This window comes from Aquila chrysaetos, chromosome 14, assembly GCF_900496995.4.
Source record: "Aquila chrysaetos chrysaetos chromosome 14, bAquChr1.4, whole genome shotgun sequence".
Taxonomy (NCBI): Eukaryota; Metazoa; Chordata; class Aves; order Accipitriformes; family Accipitridae; genus Aquila; species Aquila chrysaetos.
In genome coordinates, this window is record NC_044017.1 from 28,648,035 (window position 1) to 28,671,779 (window position 23,745).

Genomic DNA, 23,745 nt, shown 5'->3' on the forward strand with positions numbered 1-23,745 from the left:
AGAAGAAGGATGCTTGTATGAAATTACCTTCTTGAAGGAGAAAGAACTTAATAGAAGATTCTGAAATTATAAACAATCTGGAGAAGTTAAGTAGGAACGTACCTATTTTCAAGCTATCATGCCTAGTTTTCATTTTGGTAGAAATGGTGGCTGCAAAGAAGCAGGCTCCAAACAGAAAGTTCTTAAAAGGTAGTTATACTGTGGAACCCTTTGCTGCAAGATGTGGTAGCTATGAAAAGTTCTAGTTGCTTTAGGGTGTGTGGGGGCGAAGCCCGTCAGTTTTTTGTGTGTGTGAAGACATACCCTTTGGCTCAGGATTGGTGAGGCACAAATAACTGGAGGCTGAGAACATTCTGGTGAGAACTGTAATAACACTTGTCTTACTCATAAGCCTCTCCCTGTGCATCTGACACTTGCATCTTACCTCTAGTGGCCTGTACCAGGTGGGTCTGATCTCTGGCTTGAGCTGTTATGATTCATGCAACTTTTTTGTCTGAATTGCTGTGAAATCTTTAATGGGATGTTGGGATGAAGTTAGTGTTTAAGGCTTGCATCAGTAATTGCCTTGAACTTGCTTTAAGATGTCTAAATAAAAGCATAACTTTTTTAAAGCCTGAGATTTATATGTGCATGTGTATCAGGTCTCACAAAACAGTGCTGATGCTGGTGGTTTTGTTTGCTTAACTGCTCACAGATGCAGTTCCACTAGCTTGTGGAGCACCTGCTAAGTCTGAGTTCTTGCTAGGCAAATTGCAGTTTCATCCCAGGAGATGTTGCACATTGGTCTCTTCAGTACTTCTACACAAAGTGCAGATTAAAAACTAGTTGAAAATGTATGATGGGGCTATGACTGGTCTAATTTCTAGTGTTGCTGTTGTGGTTTCTGCTTTGCAGAGGCGTACATATTTTCATAAAGGCTAGAGTACTAACTCAAATACTGAGGAAGTTACAGGTGCTAAGTACTTGTAAGCAAGAGCTCTTTCTACTGCATGTTCTCTTGGTTCTGCCCCTTTGAAGCGAAGGCTAATTCTAGGGATTCAAGTTGTATTGAGTGTGTGTGCATAGTGCAGAATTAGACTGGGCCTTAATTTAAGGCAAGCTTTTTAATTATGAGCTGCCCCCTTAAAAAGAGGCATAGTTTATAGGGCTTTTAAAGATGTCCCTGACAACAAATGTCGAAACAACATTCTACTATCACACATGTTCTTTCCGATAATAAATAAATACAGTATCAGTTTTACTCTGTCAATAATATAGAATACAAACAGCAGTGATTACGACTGTTACTGTACAGAATGCAGGTGGAAGTATGTTTTTTGTGTTCTGTAGATGTAAGTAACTGGAAAAAGGTGGTTAAAGGAGAAAATGCTGTTGTATACAGAGAATCAGGATAGTGAAAGCTTAGATATTACTGGGACATTAGTACTTTTGATCAAAATGTTAACACTGTACACGATGCTGGCTGCTTGTTCTATTGTACAACACTGTCTGTGGTCTGACTCAGCACTGTTCTGCATTGCCAAGTCCCCAGGTCTGGGGAAGAATGATGTGGCCTGTCCATTTTGACAACTGAAGCAAGCAAAGCTGGAGCTAGGTTGTCTTCCTCTTCTTTTTATTTCAGCTGATGAGGTTAACCACCCTTACCAGCAGAGAGTAGGGGGTGGCCGTGCATATAAAATACCAGTAGGGCTTGGGGGAAGGAGTAGAAGAACATGTTGATACACTGGAAGGGTTGTCCTGGGACTAGAAATCTAAGATGCTGTGACAGGGCGAAAGGGGTAATGAACTTTCTCCTTGGCCTCCATAAGCTGAAGCCCCTTCCAGCTGATACTTTTTTCCATTCTCTCAAGCATCAGTGAACTGAAATCAGTGTGGAGAGAGGGCTGCTGTTTGGGGAACCCCATGCACAGGTCCCTAGTCTGTCTCTGAAATTTAATAGTATCATGATGCTTTCTTTTCTGGTGTTGGTATTGCAAAGTATCCAAATATTTCATGATACAAGGAGCATTTCCAACATAGATGCTGGACTCTTTTGGAACTTAATCATATATCATTCAAACAAGATGGTGTCAGACCTAGCTATCAAACTGGTGAATAATTTAGTAATTATTATTTGTTAGCATAGGAACAGTATATACTGAATTCTGCCTAAAATCTAAGGTACTTGGGTAACTAATTTCATCAGCTGCTGTGAGAAACATCGATTGTCTGTTAGATGCAGATGACATTGTTTTATAGATGTGAAATAAAACGAGGCTTTTTTAAAAGGTCCGAGTGTTAAATGCTAATTAAGAAGAATACTGACAGTGTGCTGATGTTCCTGTATTGATTGTGCCTGGTTTTGGACAGCCCCTAAATACTTGTCAGATAGCTCCCAGGAAAAATTGCTGATCAGTCAGTGATAACTTTGAGGGTTTTTTATTACTGAACTTGATCACCATTGTGGCTTGGACAGATTTCCAGCACAACTGACTTCCAGCATTCTTTCCATAGGGCTTGATGTGTAAGCCTTGTCTTTTTCTCTTGGCGCTGATGTTCCCCATTTACCTCTTGGGTTTCTTCCTTACCCAGCCCCCCCATTGGTGTTACACAGCAGACACACAGTTTAAAAAACTGAAGGTGTAAGCATTGAGAACACAAGATTAAAATTTTGTTTAAATGAATTCTAGGTGTTGCCAAAAACACCAGAGTTTTGCACCAAAGTCTTGGCAACAAGAAAGGAGATGCCTGGCAAGAAGAATGTTGAAACTCTGTTGAGTGCTGAGAGGTCTGCAGGCAGGATTATATGGAAGTACAATAGCAGAGAAGACTATAATAAACTGAAATGGTATTGTTCTTAGAAAGCTTGAAGCTGTTTTTATTCAGCTACTTAGAAATGGTTAAATCAGTTGAAATGCTTATTTTTCTTATTTGTGGTTCTGATGGTCCAGCATGTGTCTGGTGAGGCAGCCTACTGATGTGCAGACCTGTATTAATAGAATGTGGGCTTCACAGGTAGGATCAGAGAATAGTGTTAAATTGCTGGCAGTGGTTTGGATTTAGTATTTGACAAGTTCTTGCCAAGAAACAGCAAAACCAACTTCCAAATTGCAGTATTGTTATTAAAGAAAATTGCACGTAAAATCATAGAATAGTTTGGGTTGGAAGGGACCTTTAAAGATCATCTAGTCCAACCCCCCTGCAATGAGCAGGGACATCTTCAACTAGATCAGGTTGCTCAGAGCCCCATCCAACCTGACCTTGAATGTTTCCAGGGATGGGGCATCTACCACCTCTCTGAGCAGCCTGTTCCAGTGTTTCACCACCCTTATCGTAAAAAATGTCTTCCTTATATCTAGTCTGAATCTATCCTATTTTAGCTTAAAAACATTGCCCCTCGTCCTATCACAACAGGCCCTGCTAAAAAGTCTGTCCCCATTGTTCTTATAAGCCCGCTTTGACCAGTCTCATGGTGAGCATATGTAGCGTGTCTCATTTGGATTGAACTTCTTTGCTGCAGCTCTGTTATAGTCATAGACCGTCTTAAACAACTTAAAACTATTAAAACATTTAAGTTGATCAAGGAAGTCTGGTTGCCATGCTTAACACTACTTTTTGGTTTGATGCGATACCTGTCCTTCTTCGAAGGTGATACTACATTTTATTCAGCCTTTGTATGAAAATGGTTTATGAAATAATATGTCACTTCAGTACATTCAGAGGCAGTAGGGACAACAAGGTGTGAGGAAGGGAATTGGTTGCTGCACCTGCAGTTTCTCTTTGAGTAGTCAGTTGAGCCTTTTATGTTAGATGGCTTTTCAGAAGTGAGCGTTAATGTCTGAGGGCCATAATGAGATGTTCTTCAGCCATAAAATGGCCGATCTGTGTATTCTGTCTTCAGTATGTGAAAAGCATAGCTGTTCTCTCAATACAAGACCTTTTTTTTTAAGCGGCAAATACTTTGTCTAGGGAGGTGTAGTCCGTAAAAGCATCCCTTTACTAACCTGATGTTGCAAATAGTTAAACATAATTTACATGTAAATGGCATATGTGATTGAGTAGTCATATGTGAAGTCCTTCTGTTCTATAAGTAATGTTAGCGAGCCATTCAGATCCCTGATTCTGTTGATATTTAGTAGTAGGAGGGGGTTTGTCTCTAAAAAAAGATGGCATGATACAAAAAAATAAGTTGGAATTTGTGAATGGAAGTTCCTTTAGAAGCAGCAAAGCACTGTAATACAGGATTAAAGTCTCCTCTTGCTCTTCATTGTTGTATCCTTGTTACTAGTATTTTTAAGCTTTATAGTTACTTCCTAGATGCTGTGCCTATCTGACCTCTACGTAGATGCACTTGATACTTACCTGAAAGCGCATAAAATGATGTCTAGCTTAATTGTATGGCAAAGTCTACAAGTGGATTATATCTCTGAGTTAGTGTTGAAAAAGGGAATAAACCAGGATGAGGTGTTTGCCAGAGGAGGTAACATCCTGCCAGGAACATCTGGTAGCAGAAGTTCTGGATAACATTTTGGCCTTGCCAAAATCTCCCTTTGAGGTTTCAAGCATGTAAACATTCATGATCTGGCTTTAGTTTTAGCAGGAAATTATTGCCTTAAAAGGGTGATGGGGAGCTCACATTAAGCACAACAGATAAGGCTGTTTAAAAGCTCAAGTTAATATGCTGGGTTTTGTGGTTTGGTTTTTTTTTTTAATATACCAAAGATGTAATGCAGTGGGACAGACACAAATGAACACATTTTAGCTATTATTTGTTGTGATTAGTACAAAACTTGAGAATACATATGGAGACATCAGGTTTCTCAACTACGAAATTCCCATCTGTACTACAGAATGAGATGGTATTGTATGGCATCAACCTTTGGTCTCCTGTAAACAAGACACAGGTGGAGCACAGTGTGCTTATTCACATTTTTTGGACAGAGAGAAGTTTAAAACAGTCGATTCATGATGTTTGGATGCTTTAAAGCCCCGGGCTTGTCCATGTAACTGAATCTGTAAGCCTTTCAGTATATCTATATAAGTTGATGAGAGTCAATTTGTCTTGCTGAGCAAAGTCTGTTTCTCTTACATTGGTATACATTTAATCCAATGTATTGGTATAAATACATAACTTACACACACACATGTGCATTTGTAAATATTTGGAGGGAGCAGGGCTGGGAAGTCACCTTCTGACTAACCAGCAAGGCTTGTCCCATGAGCAGTGGAATTGTGTGAAGTTGTATTTCATACTGAATCATTATGTTTCTCTAGTCAGTCCCTCTTTTGTCTAGTAACTAGCAGCTGGGCAAGAAATGCTGTGGTTTGTGTCTGGTTTTGAGCTAACCTGTTTATTGACACGTACAAGCATGCTGGTTGTCTATCAGCAAGCCAAACAACTGTGAATGTTGAACTTGTGCTTCTCAGTGGAGAGCATTAACTTCTCTCTCCCATCTGTCTGTTGGCCTTTGGAAAATGTGATCTTTTTTGTCCTCCAAAAATCTCAAATTTGTCTATAATTATTGAAGTTCAGTTCTTATTCTAGGCCTGAGATTGAACTCTATAGGATAAAAATGTTGGAACAAGGATAATAGATATGATTTCCTCAAGTAGTGGATCTATTTTAAGTGTATACTTGACTCAAATAGCTACTGTTCTATGGTTAAGCATTGCTGTATATTTGGAGTTTCACTCAACGTTGCAAGAGCTGTAAAATCATGGATGAATGTTCACTATTCTGTTACTTTTTTTAGGCATACCTGAATAAATTTAGAAAGCATACTTAGAACATTGTTGGTATTTTCTTATGATTCTTTAATACTAAGCATCTTATGTTAAGAAAGGAAAAATAGATGAATGGAAGAATTTGACCTTATTCTAGAGGGGACTCCGAGTTTTGCTGCAACCTGTGTTATTTCTGATAAAGCTGTGGAAACTAGTTCTCAAAGCTCTTTTGTTGCTGTTGTTTAAATGTTAATTGCCATAGTATAACTGTGTGCCTCTGATGGGAACTCCCTGGCCATCCTGCCAGAAGTCAGTCAGGCAGAGCAACCTGTTCTAATATCAAGGTTAGCTCCCCTTTGTTTTGAGGGGTGATTTAGGTGACCTCCAAAGGTTTCTGCTGACCTAAATTACTCTATGATTTAGTCTCCACTTAATCATGGTTAACTGCAAGTGTCTTGAGTTTCAGGCAACAAAGGCTTAAAAACTGCCTGCAGTTAAGCCCTTTCCCACAGACTGGAGGAGGACTCTTGTTCTGGCACCTTAGCCAATTACCTGAAAGTGAGAATAGGCATGCTTCTGTATTGCTTGTACCCTGGGAAGCTATGTGATGATGTATTATGACTGCGAAGGAGTTACTACACTCTGCGTTAATGTAACAAAGATTTTACCTCTGTCCTGGAAGATTGATGGAGTGGGAGTGATCTATGAGAGACAGTTAAAGTACTCAAGCACATAACTGAAATGACATAGTTTCTCCTGAGAATAGCTGTCCAAATTACAGCAGGGCAATACACCTTATTAACTGAAAATGGTGCCAAGTTAAGCCTGGTTTGGGTTTTTTTTCTTCAAGTTAAGAAGACCTTAAATCATTTTCATGCTTACTGATAAAAGCATGCCTTTAACAGGCTTAAGTAAATTTATTTTAAAGTTACCATCTGTAGTGATCAGTAATCAATTTAAATTATGAAGACCTTAATGACTTATTAACATCAAGTAATATCTTTCAAAAGAAAAAAAGGGACCCAGGTTCACATGTTTTTGTTTTTCTTTTTTCCCTTGTGTTCCCACAGTGGAACCACATTGTTTGCCAGTTTACCTAGTGATTAGGTAAATGGTACCCTAAATATATCTAAAAGTAGTCCTTAGCTTTACTATTCCAGCCAGAAATTAGATTTTTTTTTTGGTTTTTTTTCAATGCCCAGGTAAATTCTCTCTCCCTGGATTTTTTTTTTTTTTTTTTTTTTTTTTGGTTACAATAGGCCTAGCCTACTTCATGGTTTCTCTCTTTCTCCCAAAAGTCTAAATCGGCAAGAAGGAAAGTCTTCTGTCTGAGACTTCTTACTCTGGGAGGTCACTAGGCCAGGGAAATGGGATGTTGAAGGGAGTGTCTAGGCTCTTTAACTCTTCTCAAAAGTTCTGTTGAGTCAAGATTTCTAGCTTGGTTCTCTATTTTAAGAATTTCTGAATTGAAGTAGACATTCCTACTTGCCTTTCCTATTTCTGTTGAAAAGGAATTACTAACTTCTTGTAAAAAGGAGACCATGAGGTAGAGCGTTGGCTGCATGTAAATGAAGGTACATACTGTTCTGAATGCTGAAAAAAGGCAATGTAGTATGAATAGTCATATTCAACTAGAGCTTGTTAGTGATCTGATTACCATACCTTACTGAAAGAACTACTGCATTTGTAATACTGTGTTAAGGTACTCTGTTTTTAAATGCATTTCAGTGATTGTATTCCACCTTTTTTCCAGAAATGCTATGAACAAAAACAGTACAAAAATGGACTCAAGTTCTGCAAGATGATCCTCTCTAACCCGAAATTTGCTGAACATGGAGGTAACTACAGACTGAAAACGTATTTTTCTTTTTTTCCTGTCATGAGCTTGAATGTAAAACCAGTCTATTCCATACTATTGGGAAACAAAGGAGCCTCTTGCTGAGTATGATTCTGTCCTTATGACTGAATAACTACTCTGGATTTTCAGTCTTTGTGCATTCAGACCAAGTTTTCACCCTAGCTCAGTCAAACACTTCTGTGTGGTGGCATGATGAAGATCAAAATATATGGTGGAAGCACACTTAAGTGAAGCTTCCAAGTAAGTTGCCTTTAATAGCAAGCCCAGCCTTTTTTTGACTATTACATGAAGGTAGTCTGCCAATGAATTTGAAATCTTGCTTTTTTTTTTGTCAAGTTCATACTTTTTAAATTTTCTGTACTGCATACCAAATTGCTAAGGAGCAAAACTTTGCTCATAAGGAGCAAAGTTAAGCGTAATACTGTTGCTGCTAAGACTTGAAGCTAAAGACAGAATCTGGAGATCCTGTTCTGATAAATATTGTAGGAAACGGGATGGCAAAATGTTGCTTCTATTTACATCTGTCAGAACTTAATCCTCAGTAAGATACTCTAGTCTTACTGTATTACAGGATTTCTTTTGCATGGTTCAGCCAATCTTTCCTTCTGATACAGTGAATTTTTCTTTTTTGTCTGCTGTTGAAGCAACCTAACACTAAGTGTGCATGTACTTTGTCAGTAAAATGATTTTCCTATTTGACTCTGTCAAATCTTGGCAAAATAGCCGACTAATCCTTTTCATGCTTCCACCAGTGTCTGCTGTTTCTTCGTTGTCTTCATTACTTCCCTAGAGATAAAAGTACAGTTATCGTCTTGCCTCAAAGCTAGAGTGGCTTGTCCAGCTCTGACCTAATGCATTTGTCTCTCCTAGCACTTGTGTTTTTGTAACATCTCAGTATACATCTCGGTCTTTTCTGCTCTTGCTGCCTCTTAAACTTTTCCAGGACAACTAGCTGACTTGGCAGTCCACGTACTACTTGGGCTCTGAGCCACTAATGGCTTTGAAGCTTGGGAGCAAAGCCTGGAACGAACAGCTGAAGCAGAACTAAGCCAATGAAATGATCTTATGGGAAGCTGCACTGTTGTCACACTTAGCTTCAGAGACAAGGAATTTGAAAAATGTAGTGAGAAGGTGGCAAACAGATGGATTGCTGTGGCTGGACAGTTATCTCCTTGGTGTGGGAAGGTAGGAGTAGTTTGCCCTCCTTCCCACAGCAGGGATATTCTTTTTTAAGCTTCCTGATATTATTGGGAAGGTATCATTCTAGCTTTCTCTGTTCTTACAGTGTGCATGTAGGACAACTTAAAAACAAAACAAAAACCTTGGCTCTTGTTGGGTCATCATTCACCTTAGGTGTACTTTACAGAAAATGGTGTTAGAACAGGTCTATCAATGAAACTTCAAACTGCTGTTATGGCTGACCTTGAGATGATGGGCTCTTGCCATTAATACTGGCAAAAAGGTTGCAGCTGGAGGAAAAGCAGAGTACTGTGATGAAAATGTGACTAATCTTCTCACAGGGGCCAAAACTAAGTGGTCTTTTATTTAGCAAAAAACCTGAAATATGAATCTGGAACAGCTTTCAGGCATAGTGTGTGTGTTACATGGAACTTCTTTCCCACAGTGCTACTTGAAGAATGGGGGAGAAAGGGGGAGCAATAGTCATATCGATGTCTTATTTGGAATCTTGTGCCTCTCAGAATGTTGACTAAAATGCTGCTACTTTGAGAAGATCTCTTACCCTCAAAATACTGTAGCAGGAAATATGGTCCTCTTAACTAATGATTTGTAAGCAACCTGATAATAGTGGAGCTTACTGTGACAGAGATCTGTTTCTTACAGTATGACACAACCTAATGAATTTTTTTTCTTGTTCTGCCTACCTGTAACTTCAACACACATTGAGAAGCTCTCTAAAATTGCTTTAGCTTATTGATAACTCCCTTAAAGCCAGTTAAATGTCTTTATTAATAAAGTTTGTGTTGTCTGTATTCATCACATCTGTATGATGCTCTGCAGTGGTCTTTTTAAGACCAATTTCAAGAAAGGAAATGCTTCCGTATAACAGTCTTTAGCTGTGCTAGGCTGCTACCCTGATCTAAATCTATCATTTAGTGGGGAACTTTACTGTGTAACAACTTCAAAGGATATCTGCACTGTGAAACTGGCATATGGGAAGTCAGAAACATAAGTATATGATATTTCTTACAGAGACGCTCGCGATGAAAGGACTGACCTTGAACTGCTTAGGGAAGAAGGAAGAAGCATATGAATTTGTTCGTAAAGGACTTCGTAATGATGTAAAGAGTCATGTCTGTATCCTTTGTAATACAAAACCTGATCTTTTTGCTAAGAGTTCTCACTTCTGCAATTGCTACATTAGTACATGCTTTTCAAGTACATAATGTGCTCTGTATAAAAAAAGTCTAAGGTGTGTACAGTGAATATTAATTGGTAATCAAATACTTGAAATAAGGTTTTATTTTCCTCTCTACAATTTTTCAGAATATTTAAGAAAAATGCCTTTTGCATTTATCTCTTAGGAAAAGACCATCTATGCTGTCTACTTTGTGCAGAGAATAGGTATGGCTTGTAAAATCTGGCTTCTTCTAAAGTTGTCTTCTCTCTTAAAAAGGTGTAAGAAATCCAATCTAGAGGTGCTCTGAAAAATACCTATTTTGCCACTGAATTTTAGATAATGCTTTAGGTCTACTGGCTTGACGACTACTACTGTGTTCTAAGCTTGTCTTCCAAAAGTTTATACCTATGAAATACTTAACAGCTACCCAAGAGCTTTGGGAGTAGCTGTCTTCTGTTTAAGCCACAGGTAGGAGGCTGCTTCAGATTTGCACAGAATGCCTTACTTGTTCTGTATGCATTTGAGTTGCATGTTGTGGGACAAATTTCCCATGAAATATTTAAGTTTTTAACATCAAAAAAATCTTCCTTTAGTATCACAGCAAACACTTTCTCATGGCCATCTAGCTAAGACAAAGGAATGGCTGTTTACACCATTCCTATATTAAATGTCCAGGGAGCTTGAGTTTGGGAAAAACCTCTAAGTTTATGGAGGTTGTCACTAGAGGTATGCCGTAGAGCAATCAAAGATAGTTAGTACCTTCTTGATCTTAAAAACTGAACACCTAAGGAATACCAAAGCGACTTTAATCTATGTGTAAGAAGTCTTGCGCCTTAAATCAGGGAGCAAAAGAATCTGGGCGAGTTAGTGGAGAGTTTTGGGGGGATTCTGATTCCTAAACAAAATTCCAGAGTGGGATTTATCAGCATCACTAATTCTTGTCTGTAATTCATGCTGACACTCTTAAAACTGTGTAGAAGACTTCCCTACAAATGCTGGAGGGATCTGTGCTTTTTTCAGATCTAATTTGGCAGATGGGGTGGTCAAAGGGATGCTCTTCCTGGACAAGTTTTAAAAAAAAAAATTGATTTTTTTTTTTTTTTTTGTTATGAGTTTTAGTGGATTTTTATCACTGTGTTACTGACTCATTAAACTTACCTTAAGAAGATGACAAGGATTTTTTTTTTCTGAATTCAGAAAAAGTGTAAACTCATCTGAATCCTATTAGGCACAAATGTTCCTGGTTTTTTGGTGGTTTTTTTTTTAGCTGCATCCATAGAACTAGATCTGACAAAGCAAAAAGTTCCAACTTTTTGCATTCAAGTGTATTGTTACAGCTCTACAGAGAATCCCCTAGAGTAATCTGTCTGTGCAGAATTACTTCTCTAGTAAGCACAAGCTAGCTGATACTGAATTAATGCCAGACTATCCATGAAGTTCTGACGAAAGCTTGAAGGCCTCAGTGGTACATAAGCAGAGCTTGGGAGGTTCTCTAAAATAATGTTTACATTTCCTGTTTTATGAGAGCTTAATGCCTGTCGATTGGTTTAAAGGGAGAGGCGGGGGATAGCTGCTGAAGTCACCTTGTTCCAGTAGCTGGTTTCGAGGAGGTGGAATACATCTATGTGTTCTTAACTTCTTGTGGTAACATTTGAAGGTGCTTTTGGTGTATTTTGTCATACGTGCTTTTTAGAAAGCATCTGGTAGAGGGTGTTTAAAATACAGCTGGTCACTTCAGTGTACTGACTTGTTTAAGGAGGAGTAGAAGGTTTTAATTCTTCTGAGGTTTCCCATATTGAGGATTGGGGGGAAAATGGCTGTTCTGAAATTGTTTAGAAATCCAGAAACTTTCTGGTCAAACTACAAATGAAGTCTGACCCATTTTTGGATATAACTTGAGTAGTTATCTGGTCAGAGATCTACACTTATTTCAAGAATAAATGTTTCAGATAGTGGCATGTTATACTCAGGACACCGTAGGAACACATGCAAGACTACCCAGAGCTGTCTACTATAATAACTTGGTGGCACTGTGCTTTAATGGTTTGTATCAGCTGTTAAAATTTCTTATACAGTAGTCAAGACTAAGCATACACTTATTTCTGAATGGGTTTATGCTTTTCTTTACTTGAATGCTTGGTGAAGAATATGATTTATGAAAGATTAAGCCAGGTTACCAGTTCAGTCCAGGAATGGTGCTGATGCCTGATAAATTACTCAAAGCATTGTCTTAGTCTAAGTACACTGTTAAAGTGCACATAAAGTCTTTTGGACTGAATTGTCTTGCTCTAGGCAAGACAGGTATATGAAGATGCTACATTTAACTTTGATCCATGTCCTGAATACTTGAACTCAAATAGGCAAGGCAGGATTTGCAGGAAGAAGTAGCAGTATTAGACCAGCTGCTGTAACTGTATCCAAAATTGTTTTGTCCCCGTTTCCTGTTTAGTCTTAAATCATCACAGCAGCAATAGCAGCTTTCCTAGCAGTCTCAAAGATGCATATGGAGTTCATGTGCTTCAGCTGGCTGAAATTAATTTGGTGTTCCCGTAGAAATGCAAAACAGTGTCTCTTGCTTGTATATTAGAAGTTTCCCTCAGAGTTAATTCTCACAAGTCTTTTCCTTTGTCTGGAGTCTTTTATCTTTTACTCCTGATAATTACAAACCTGCTTTATATCTTCATATCTAGAACTTAATTTAGGGCATGAGTCTTTCTAAGAAAGAGTGAACTTACAGTTCTGTTTCTTTGATTAATTTGACCACATTAAATTTTTTATGTGGTTTCTCAACTTTGAGATATGAAGTTTAGAAATGATTGTATCTTTGGAGGGAACAGTTGGCTTTTGTTTCAGTTCAGTAGCATAAGAACTCTTAAATATTTTTGTTATTAGCACTGTGAGTTATTTGTGCCATCTTAATTGAAAGCGAGTGAAGGATGCATATGCCTCTCCCCAAGATTTGCTGTGTTTTACTGCTTCAGTGGCACATGGGAGAGCTTCTTCAGAGAACTTTTGAGCCACTGCTAATTTGAAAATTCAAGTAAGTTCAGATTTACTGCTGTGGAAGATGTTGCCTCAGTGAGCTACTAGTAACCTCGAGTAGCAAAAGGTAGATCATGTCAAGTAATCTTTCTTTTAATATGACTTTTGGAGACTGATGTAAACACGTGTGGTGTAATGCGTTGCTATGACATGTTGGTTTCATGCTTTGAATTCAGAGTCTTTCCAGGATAAAAAAAGGGTGCTTGTGAGAAAAGTCTATTGAAATGACACACTGCTGATGGAAATCTGAGATGCTGAAAATGTGACAAAGACTTTTGACGCACAGAAATGCTAAGATTTCCTTTTGTCAATGAATAAAGTGTAGCTCTGTGTTTATCCCTTACTGTAAAATCTGGAGGCTAATTGAGGTTAGATAAGCAAGTGAGGAAAAGTAAAACTTGTACACCGATTGTACTGACACTTTTAGGAGTAAGAATTCCTACTGTCATTACAGTAGTATGTTTTAAACAGTACATCTCTAGGAATAACTCTTCCTGGTCTTGTGGAGTTTGGATCATTTAGTTTGCATAACAATGTTTGGGGGGGGGATTATGAATGTGACTTAAGATTTTTAAAGGAGACTTTATTGCTTATTTAGAAGCATTTAGTGTTTTAAAATGTGTCGGTAAAGTCTGGCTGCAGTAATTAAACTTAATTTGTAAGGGTGCTGATCTTCAAGGAAGATGTCAAGTTGTTTGGTCTGTAACAAATGCATTGCAGTTACTTTGTGAAAATGGTGAATGTGTCTTCCTTAACGTGCATTAGGTTGGCATGTCTATGGTCTTTTGCAACGTTCTGATAAGAAATACGATGAAGCCATCAAGTGTTACCGGAATGCACTCAAACTAGATAAGGATAATCTACAGATCTTGAGAGATCTCTCTTTGTTGCAGATTCAGATGAGAGATTTAGAAGGATATAGAGTAAGTATTCTCTTTGAATTCCTGTTTACTGCTGTTAGCATTCTCTTGTCTATGCAATTCTTAAGTCTTTTATTGGAATCAATTCTGTTGCTGCTTGCTTTTACTGTTTCAAAAGTGTTTTAAGCTCTTGTTCAGGAAAGCATGAAAATGTATTGCAGCAGAGCTCCATATAATGTTGAGAACAGAACTAGAAGTACTGTTATTCTGTGCAATTTGACTTGTGGATCACCTTGTAAAACCTTAGTTCTCAACTCATTTTTCTCTAAAATAATGAAAATGAAAAGGATAAGACTTAAAAGCTTATCAAGTAGGAGTACTTATTGTACTATTGTGAAGTACTGCAAATGGTGGTTTGGGTGTGTATACTGAAAGTGGGTTTTTTTGTGAGAAATACACTATCATGTTTGTTTTGAGTATGTGGGAAACTTGCCTCATGACGACTGATTTCTTGAATGCCAGTACTGATTTTATCATAAATAGAACCTTAAAATTTGTCTAAAAACAGAGTTAGTGGTTTTCAGAATGTCTGAACTGATTTGGCTGTGGAAGGGAGAAGTCCTGTTCCTGTTCCATCCTCTTATTTCATGTGAAGTAGAGGACTGGATTGTGGGCTTAGGCATTAGTTGGTCACCTTCACTGGAGATGTTGAATTTGCTAATGCAAGAAAAGGGAATATCTGATTTAGGGGTATGGTTTGACTCGTAAGGGGATCTGAAGTGCTGCAGCAGTATGAGGACTTTGTGACTAGGCATGAGGAGAGTGGGACTGCTCTTTCAGTAGCAGTGAGCTCATGCTTTCTAATGGAAACCTCTCTGAGATTTCAAAGCTCTGTCTTTGGAAATAATTTAGGCCCTTAACAGGTACTCTTGAAAATGACAGCTTTTGTGTCCCAACAGATAGATCTTACGCTTTGTCGTATGACTCCTATATTTAGAATGTAGCGCCCAGTTTTGAGACAAACATGCTGCTTTTCCCCATGCTGTTAGAATTTTAAAAACTGCCTAGGGCTTTTAAAAGATCTTTTAAAATATTAGCTGGACTGGTGTTAAATCATAATAAAGGTGTAGTAACTCCTTTTTAACATCTCTGTTATCTTTAAATTGCTTTTCTTTTACTGAAGGAGACAAGATACCAGCTACTTCAGCTACGCCCCACACAACGGGCTTCCTGGATCGGATATGCCATTGCATACCACTTACTAAAAGATTATGATATGGCCTTAAAACTACTTGAAGAGTTTAGGAAAACCCAACAGGTAAGACTTCCTATTCTGGAAGGAGAACACTTTCTGTATAAGAGACAGAATCTGAGGCATTAGTTCTTTGTAATTAAGAACAACTAATTAGGAATCGGTTAAGAATTAGGAAGAAATTTGTTATTTGTGGAGCACTCTGCTTTGAGCAGAAAGGTTTCTAGCAGCTTAGCAGCTGATGCAAATTATACAGGAATACTTTTTCTCCTCACAATAAGCTGTTAGGGTAGAGGATGTAAGGGTAGACTGATGTGGAGTAACTGAGTAACTTAATGTCTGTGATACTTGTAGCTAAAGAAAACCTGTGATGATCCTGTCCCTTTACAGTAGGCAAAACTTCAGAAAATACTGTTTAGTGTTGGATGTGCTCATTTGCTTTTTCTCCTGCATAGCCTGGATGCCATTACATCTCTACAAAGAATGTGAAAAGAAACTTTTTCATTGCTTTGTATGCATCTATATATTAAGCACTTAAAATCAGTGCTTCGTGTCAAAGCAACATGAAAGCATAGCTGAAAATTCTTTGTTTGAGAAGATCTGGCGTTACTGAAACTTGTTGAAGTAAACCAAATGTTATGATGCTAAAATCACTTAGTATAACCTTTTTTGAGAGAGACCATTCCCTTGTTCTGTTATTGGTAATGCAGAACTATCAAGTCTGAATTAACAGAACAGAGTGGATGTGTTGATTATTCTGTAACATGGAAAGAAAAGCCATGTTTATAGATGCATTCAGCTTGGGAGGCGTGCTGGAAGTATCATGCAGGTGCAGGTACTAAGATATTACCTGACCTATGGATTGTGATTTTTTTTTTTTTTTTTTGAACAAAAATCTCGCATCCTTTCTGAGAACTGCATTTGAGATCTTATCCAGCCAGAATGGGACTAGCTGTAGGAAAGGAAATTAATAATTGCTAGGAGGGACCAGCGTTTGTGTCTTGATCATGTATCGTGGTCAAAGGATGTTGCAAGCCAGGTATATATAGCTTGATATTTCAAAAGAGCTGTAACTTCAGTGTTGAATAAAAACTGAAAACAATAAGTTTAAATGAAAATTTGGTCATCTTTTATGAGCATTTCACAGCCAAAAAAGTCATGGTTCTTGAATGAGTCGGCAGAGCCCAGTCTGTGTTCAGTGTCGAAATGACTGTTTGAATTAGAATATATAATAGATGGAAACACTGCAAATGAAGTGTAAGAAATTGAGGCTCTTTCAAGGACTAAGAGGGCTTAACAGTAGTATTGGTCCCTTGGAGAGAATGGATGTGATGCTGTTAATATCTTTTCTAAAAGGTTTTGTGTAAATATGCTTGTTTGAGGGTAGTCATGATGATAAACTCTTTAGTCTAGTGACTAAGCCAGATTTAAATACCATCTGCCATAGGTAAACATGCACAGCAGACTCAACTGATTTAGTAAGTTATCAGAGTCTTAAATCTTGCCCTAAAATAAAGAAATCCTGAGAAAATCTCAAGCTCTGCTGCTGCTTTTTTTTTTTTGGTAAAACTGGAAATATTTGGGAAATTTCCATAAATAGGAAAATGGTTCATACTTGAACAATGAGCTGTTTAACTGCTGATTAGCATAATATCAGTCACAGGCAAATGGTGGAAAAGCTGGTTAAGCATTAAAGGACAAATACGCTGCAAATGCTGGACAACATGAGTTTATTGAAAGTTAGTAGTGTCAAGCCTTTCCTCTTTTTCAAGATTAGTAGAGACAGTTAACTGGTGTATTGTATTTTCTCCCCCAAAACACTAAAAATAAGGATCACCGCATTAGTTTCATTTCTCTTGCAAATAGGAAGTCTTGTGCTTTGCTGTGCTAGCAACCTGGGGAGTGCAGGCCCATGTAGAGCCCCAAACACTGGAAAAGAGAATCAATGTGTCGGGTCCAGAACAGTCAGGAGAGCCCAAGCAAGCTCCCAGTTCAATTTTGCCACACTTTGGCTCTTCCACAATAGTCCCCAAATGTACTATTTGTGTGGTCTCTGGATATTTAACAGTCCTGCACTTGAAACAGTTGAGTTCAGGATACTCCACTGATCTTTGAGGAGGTATGCTTCTTGCTTTCTTTACTTTCCAAATCTCCCCTCTTGCCCTGTACTTTGTATGCACTCCAACTCAATAGATGAACTTTTTTGACTGACTTGATAGGATATTGCACGTAACTGTGATAAAAGGGTGATGTTGTTCAAGGTTTAAAAGGAGGGTTGAAAGACAGAAGGGTTTCCAAATCCCTAGTGAATGGGAATCTTCAACAAACTGGTTTCAAGGAGTTTTATGGCAATCTGTACTAGGACTTTTATGGCAATCTGTACTAGGCCTGATACTGTTCACTAGTATTGTTAATGAATAAAGAAGTAAATGGAACATGTTATGTAAAATGCTGCTGTCAATAATTGGTAAATAGTGGTGATGTAGGGTGATCATATTAATTTACTTGGATTACTCAGGCAGCTCTGTCCATTCAGATATGAATTAACACAGCCAAAACCAAGCAGTAAAACTAAGAAAAAGATCAAGGAACTGTCACTTTAGTGATTGTAGGTGAGTATCTGAAGATGCAGTATTACAAAGTAACGGAGCTAATCTAGCTACAAGCTGTTGCCAAAACCAGCAGTCTGACTTTTTCCTGTGTGCTCCCACTGCTTCCTTGTGCAGCACTGGTTGACTCGTGGAGGGCTGGTTCAGGAAGCCCAAGTGACAGAAAAATAATCACTCTTTTGAAGGATTGATTGGCTGAACTGAACAACTGTGAGGTGAGAGGGGAAAGAGGAAGGGGAATAATAGAGGGAAGTGAACTGCCTTTGTTGATCCAGGCTGCAGTTAGATTGACTTAGCTTATTGTAAAATTGTCCCTCAGGGTAGACTTACGGATGAAAAAGCAAAAAACACCTTTATTTCTAAGAAGAAGCAGGGATTTTCTCTATACAGCACTGATTACTGTGAGAGATCAAGACTTACTGATGACCCTGTTTTTAAAAAGCTAGAAAATGAAAAGAACAATATGGAAAGATAAGAGGACTGGAGAAAATGCTGTCTAGTGAAGGGCAGAGATTCTCTTTGTTTACTGTAAGCAGAAAAAACCTAGGTGATTCTAGCACAGTTTAGATACTGCTTTTGGGAGGAATGACAGCTAGGAGGATTGCTTAGTGGGGAAAAATAAAGGAACAAGTGGCAGGAAGTTGAGCAAGAAATTCAAATGATAAATCACTTTTTATCACTGACAGTTTTATTCTAATGGCTAAGTTATCATTGGAAATGGTGAATTCTCTGTCTCTTAGTGTATCCAGATCAACGTTGCCTGTCATCTGAAAGCTGTAAATTAGCCAGATGGACAATATTTCAGTCAGAAACAGGTTATGAGGTTGAATGCAGACATCACTGCAGGAAATATAACAGCCTGTGCTGTCCAAGTTAAATCAAATGATTTAAGAGTCACTTCAGAATTTAAATTTTGGGAAACAAAGGTGTAAAACAACTATGCAATTTGTTTTACTGTTGTATGTCCCATTTTTCCTTTCTTCTTTTCCAGAACAAAATTTTTATTCTTAATTTTTATTTTATTCCTAATTTCTGCATCAGGCCCACAATTACAGATATGGACAGAAAACCTCTGGAGTTTTGGGGGTCTGCTCTTAGGTATGTTTTGGCTGCCTCTTGTCACATTCTTTCAGTGACAGTTATGTTAGGGCATCTACGGTTGTACAGTTGATTCTTTTTTTTGGTCCAGGAGAGGAAGAAATTTATTCCAAAACAGCAGAATTGAGTTCAAGAGAAAGTTGGACATCCTGTGCAAGAATCATAACTCTTCTGGGGGGGGAGGGAGGAATAAAGATGTATTGTGCAGCAATAACAATGGTGTGGAAAAAACTTTTTATAGAATAACTTATTCTTTATAGGACAATCTGATTATTCAGATTAAGTACTGGGGTTATAAGCTGCTTGCCTTCTGATGAATTGCACATTTAAATCATTATTAACTTGATGAGATTTCAAAAAACGAACTTTTCTTAAAAGTACTTTTAAAAATGGCTTTTTAAATGGAGTGACAGTAAGCGCAGTATCTTTCTGGTGGATTTGCCCTATGTTTAAGCAGCAGTTCATTTGATTTTTTGACATTTCATAATTTCTTTTGTTAGTCCAGCCAAGCCAGAAAAGCTACGAGAAGGTTTATTGATATCTGTTTCATGTCTTTTAAATATTTTTTTAAGGGTTTTGGGGGTAATCTATGTTTTGAAGGCCTAAAACCAATTCATGATGTGCCAAAAAGCTGTGCTACTTGTGGAATTTAGATATATGTATTGTCTTGGAGGGGAAGATGTTTTTATGGGGGAAGTGAAGGAGAAAGAAATAAATTGGTGCTCTGCAGTTTCAGTTCTGTGGTATTGCAGTAAGGATAAGCAGGAAGACATGCTTTAATGCTTAACCACTGTTGCATGTGTCAGTGCTGTGAAGCAGTTAAAAATGCCTTCCAGGTAACAAGGTTTTTATTAGTGACTTCCAATATTTAGTATGGATAAAAGTTGAGCAAAGGTGGAAACAGAAATGGAGCTGCAGATAGAGGAAGTAGACTTTAAGAAATGGGTAGGATTTCATGCTACCTGGTGACTCTAGTATGTGCAAGGTCTAGTCTTGTTCCGTTAGCCATCATTTGCTATAATATGTTAGCAGTTACTAAAAAACACTTGAATGCTGTTACTTTCAGCCCCCAAATTGATACTTATTGTTGGATATACACTTCTTTACAGTATTTTATTTAGTGATGCTGTCTTTCAGAACACTTTTATCTAAAAGGAAATCTTCCTTCTAATAATTCACAGTACTATAAAAGCTGCCTCTAAAAATTCAAAGAGCATGTAAACAGAAATGTTAAATCTCATACAATTGATCTGTGCCTAGGGAAGAGCTGGAAGTAGTGATTTAGGACAAGATTCTTTTAATAGAAATGTTAATTTCAATCAGTTTAATGTTTTGGGGTTGTTTATTAAATTACTTGGATCTTTAAAGAAGACAGAGGAAAAACTTTACTCAGGGAACAGAATAGTAAACGGTTTGGTGACCAATGTGACTTCAAAGTGTTGCTTGTTCAGGAAGAAACAAAAGTATGTAGTGTCATGGGAAAGAAAATCACTAGCATTTATCAAGCTCAGCTGCTTATCTTTTTTTGTTATTAAAAAAATCATGTTAGACTCCCTCCTACAATTTCTATTGAGGCAGTATATTTCACATAGTAAACTTGTATAGATCTGCTGGGTATTGTCTGCAGACTTCTGCATTTGGTCTCTGAAGTTCCTGCAATTTTATCATAATTGAAGTAGGTTCTGTGTGTATTAGTGAAGAGCATTTAGTATGAGATAATTATTATAATTCTGGCAAGACTTTTCATTGCCTAAATACACTTTAGGGAGTTAACCCAAGAAAGGAATACTGTTGAATGTCATCCTGTTTCAGTGGCTGATGTATCACTGGAAGGTGGATGACCCACTAGTTTTACTATAGCCTGTAGACAAAGTCCTAGGTATGCAACTGCAGCAGACCTCAAAATAATTATCTGTTGCTTGAAAACACTCTTTGCATGCTTGTGCGCTGTACTTTCTGGGGGATTGAAGTGTAGTACAGAGAACACTTGGTTAGAGAGAAATAGTGCAAGTTTCCTGGCTGAAAATTTCTAGTTGCCAAACTATGGCCAGTATTTGGGTGGTTCATTGTTCTTGGAAATAGTTTGAGTTTTTGGTATGCTGAGTATTGTGATATCCCAGCAATGTGCTACAGAATTTAGGTCAAAATTGTTGTGGAGTACATGAGTTCTTCAGAAGGAGATGATGACCAAGATCTTTGCGAATTTTATTGAATTGTATGAGAGAAGGCAAGGATTGTGTTTTTAATTAGCTCACCACAGTGATAGAGAAAAGAGAAATACAGGAATTCTTTTGAACTGTTCTCTGACAAGGGATATCCTGAATGAATCTAATTCAGTTGTGAATAATGGGAGGTTTACATTTTGAATGTTTGAATGGGTATATAAGTAGACCTGATATGTTCTGTAGCCTGACTCTTGTGTTCTGTAATATTGCATACAGTTGAGGTACAGGTAAATGTTAACTAATTTATTGCTTTTTTTCCCCCCCCAGATTCCTCCTAACAAAATAGATTATGAATATAGTGAACTGATTTTATATCAAAATCAAGTGATGAGAGAGGCAGATCTATTTCAGGAATCTTTAGAACATATAGAGACATATGAAAAGCAAATATGTGATAAATTAATAGTAGAAGAAATCAAAGGTAAGTCATTCTTCTTCCCTCAGCCAATTTTGTTCTAAACTTTTGCTACTGGCTTTTAGATACGATAAAGCAGTAAAAGAAAAAAAATGTGATATCTTTAACTGATTTGAAACAATTACTCTAGGGAAACTGGTAACATCAGACTTATAATTTTGTGCTGAAGTAACTTCCCCTACTAAAGTGGAGAGTGGATGTAGGTAGTTTAACTTGGGTTGACACAAGAACAGAGGAGATCTCAGAGATTATTATACTTCCTCATACTAGAGCAGCTTTCTGTAAATCAGAGCTAGTATAACCCAGTTTTAATCTCATGGAGAATACTGTTTGTAGTACAAACACGGATTTTTTTTTTTGACTGAAGTATCAAGTTCTTGTTTCCTTAAGCTTTCTAATGCACTTACTTGTATTGCCCTATTTAAGTGAATACTGAAGTTGACTTTTTTTTTTGGTTAAAAATAACCCACAGTTGTTTTGTGGATTCCAAGTACTAATACAGAGTTCTGAATATGCACAATTATATAGTGTAATAGCACATATTCTTCACCTGCTCCTTGGTTGCACAGTCGTGGTGGATTGACCCTGGCCAGCAGGTGAGGCCCACACAGCTGCTCACTCACTTCTCTCAACCTCCCTTGTCAGGACAGGAGAGAATAGGAAGAGCAAAAGCAAGAAAACTCATGTGTTGAGATAAAGGTAGCTTAAGTGAAGGAAAGAGGAAGGGGGTGTGGGGGGGAGGACCCAGATGCCAAGCGATGCAGAGGCAATCACTCGCCACTTCCCACAAGCAGGCTGATGTTCAGCTAGTCTGCAAGCAATGGCCATGTGCCCAAACACTCCTTCCCCTTCATTTTTATTACTAAGCATGACACTGTTTAGCATGAAATATCCCTGTGGCCAGTTTGGGTCAACTGTCCAGGTTGTGTCCACCCCCAGTTTACTGTCCACCCTGGTGGGGGTGAAAAGTCTTGATCTTCTACACGTACTGTTTAGCAGTAGCAAAAACATTGGTGTGTTACCAATGTTTAGGCACAAATCCCAAAACACAGCACTGTACAGGCTGCTGTGAAGTAAATGAATTCCATGCAAGCCAGACCTGGTAGAAGAATTTACTTAGCAGCAAACCAGTGTGATTTAACTGGTTAAAAACTGGTTAGTTGGTGTGAAAAATATAGGTGTAGTTGAGTAAACAGCCTGGTAAGAAGCGATATAGTCAAGTGTTGGAGTCCTGAAAAGAAGAGTCGCTTGTTCCTTTGATAATCCCAATAGCTATTTTAAATACTTAGATACAGGCATTCAAATAATCTTTGTTTTCACAGGTACTGAATGTTCCAAACTGTGTTGAGCTATATGTGTGGTAGCTTCAAGTAGCACTTGTAATAAACAGTGAATGCCTCTGGAAAAATAAAGCCTCTTTTTCAGTATCTACATACGATTAAGCCCAATTTTGTGTGTTTAGTTTTGTAAACTTTACTCCCAAGCCATCAGTGTTTTCTCATGTAATTCCCAGTTCTTTACTGTGTTGTTTTTAGGAGAGATGTTACTGAAGTTGGGAAGACTGAAAGAAGCTGGTGAAGTATACAAAGAGTTAATTGAGCGCAATGCAGAAAACTGGCATTATTATGAAGGCTTGGAAAAGGCCCTACAACCTAGTAAGTTAAGATACACAGATACTTTGAAAATATGTATGATAAAGTATATACTTAAAATTCCTGTTTGATATGCTACTGTTTTAGGTTAAAAAGTTTTACGTGGCAGAAAATTATGTACCTTCTAATCTTGAATATGATGTAGTTGTGTTTATCCATCTTAAAAATGTTCACTGAAAAACTTGTATGCATGAAAATACCAACAGCAAGTCTTTTTCTTGGAGCTAAATGTGGCATTTGCTAATGTGCTTACACAGAGAACGTTTCCTTGCCACACACGAACTTGGAAACCAAATTGCAATTCATTCCTGTCTAGTAGTTTATTGTCAGACTACTATCGTATATGACAACATAAAATTGTCATTCTGAAACTTGTTTAGGTGGTACCTCTTTCTAAGGCTATGTGGAGAGATACTCAAATAACTATTTCAGATGGCCTTTTAAAGATAGGCCATCTGAAAAAAAAATTTTTTTCTTTAAGCTGACTGTTCTCTGGAGGAAAAGGTGATAAATGTGATAAAATCTGTTACTCCGATGTCAGTTCACATTACTGCCTTTCTGTCTTTCCAGGAAAATAGCTCATTGTTTGTTTGGGTTTTTTTAGTTACAATATTGCAACAATTTATACTATAGTATAAGTGTTTTGCACTGGTAACTTTCCCAAGTGTTTAC

The 23,745-nt window shown here is 37.7% G+C and overlaps 1 protein-coding gene across 11 annotated transcripts in view; it reads left to right on the forward strand.

Moving 5' to 3' along the window:
- The window catches only part of NAA16 (N-alpha-acetyltransferase 16, NatA auxiliary subunit), a 74,858-nt gene that overhangs the window by 5,607 nt on the left and 45,506 nt on the right, over positions 1-23,745 (forward strand). For 9 of the 11 annotated variants that reach the window (XR_003926529.2, XR_005933928.1, XR_005933929.1 and 6 more), the window contains exons 2-7: positions 7,457-7,541; positions 9,773-9,877; positions 13,728-13,885; positions 15,006-15,140; positions 21,274-21,427; positions 22,957-23,076. Coding sequence is in view for 5 of the 11 variants with exons in the window: in XM_041128651.1 (XP_040984585.1) it covers positions 7,457-7,541; positions 9,773-9,877; positions 13,728-13,885; positions 15,006-15,140; positions 21,274-21,427; positions 22,957-23,076 (757 nt within the window). In the remaining 6 variants the exon portion in view is untranslated. Of the gene's footprint in view, positions 1-7,456; positions 7,542-8,504; positions 8,747-9,772; positions 9,878-9,912; positions 12,961-13,727; positions 13,886-15,005; positions 15,141-21,273; positions 21,428-22,956; positions 23,077-23,745 lie in introns of those variants that run through there. The other 2 variants (XM_041128650.1, XM_041128652.1) reach the window with 2 other exon arrangements.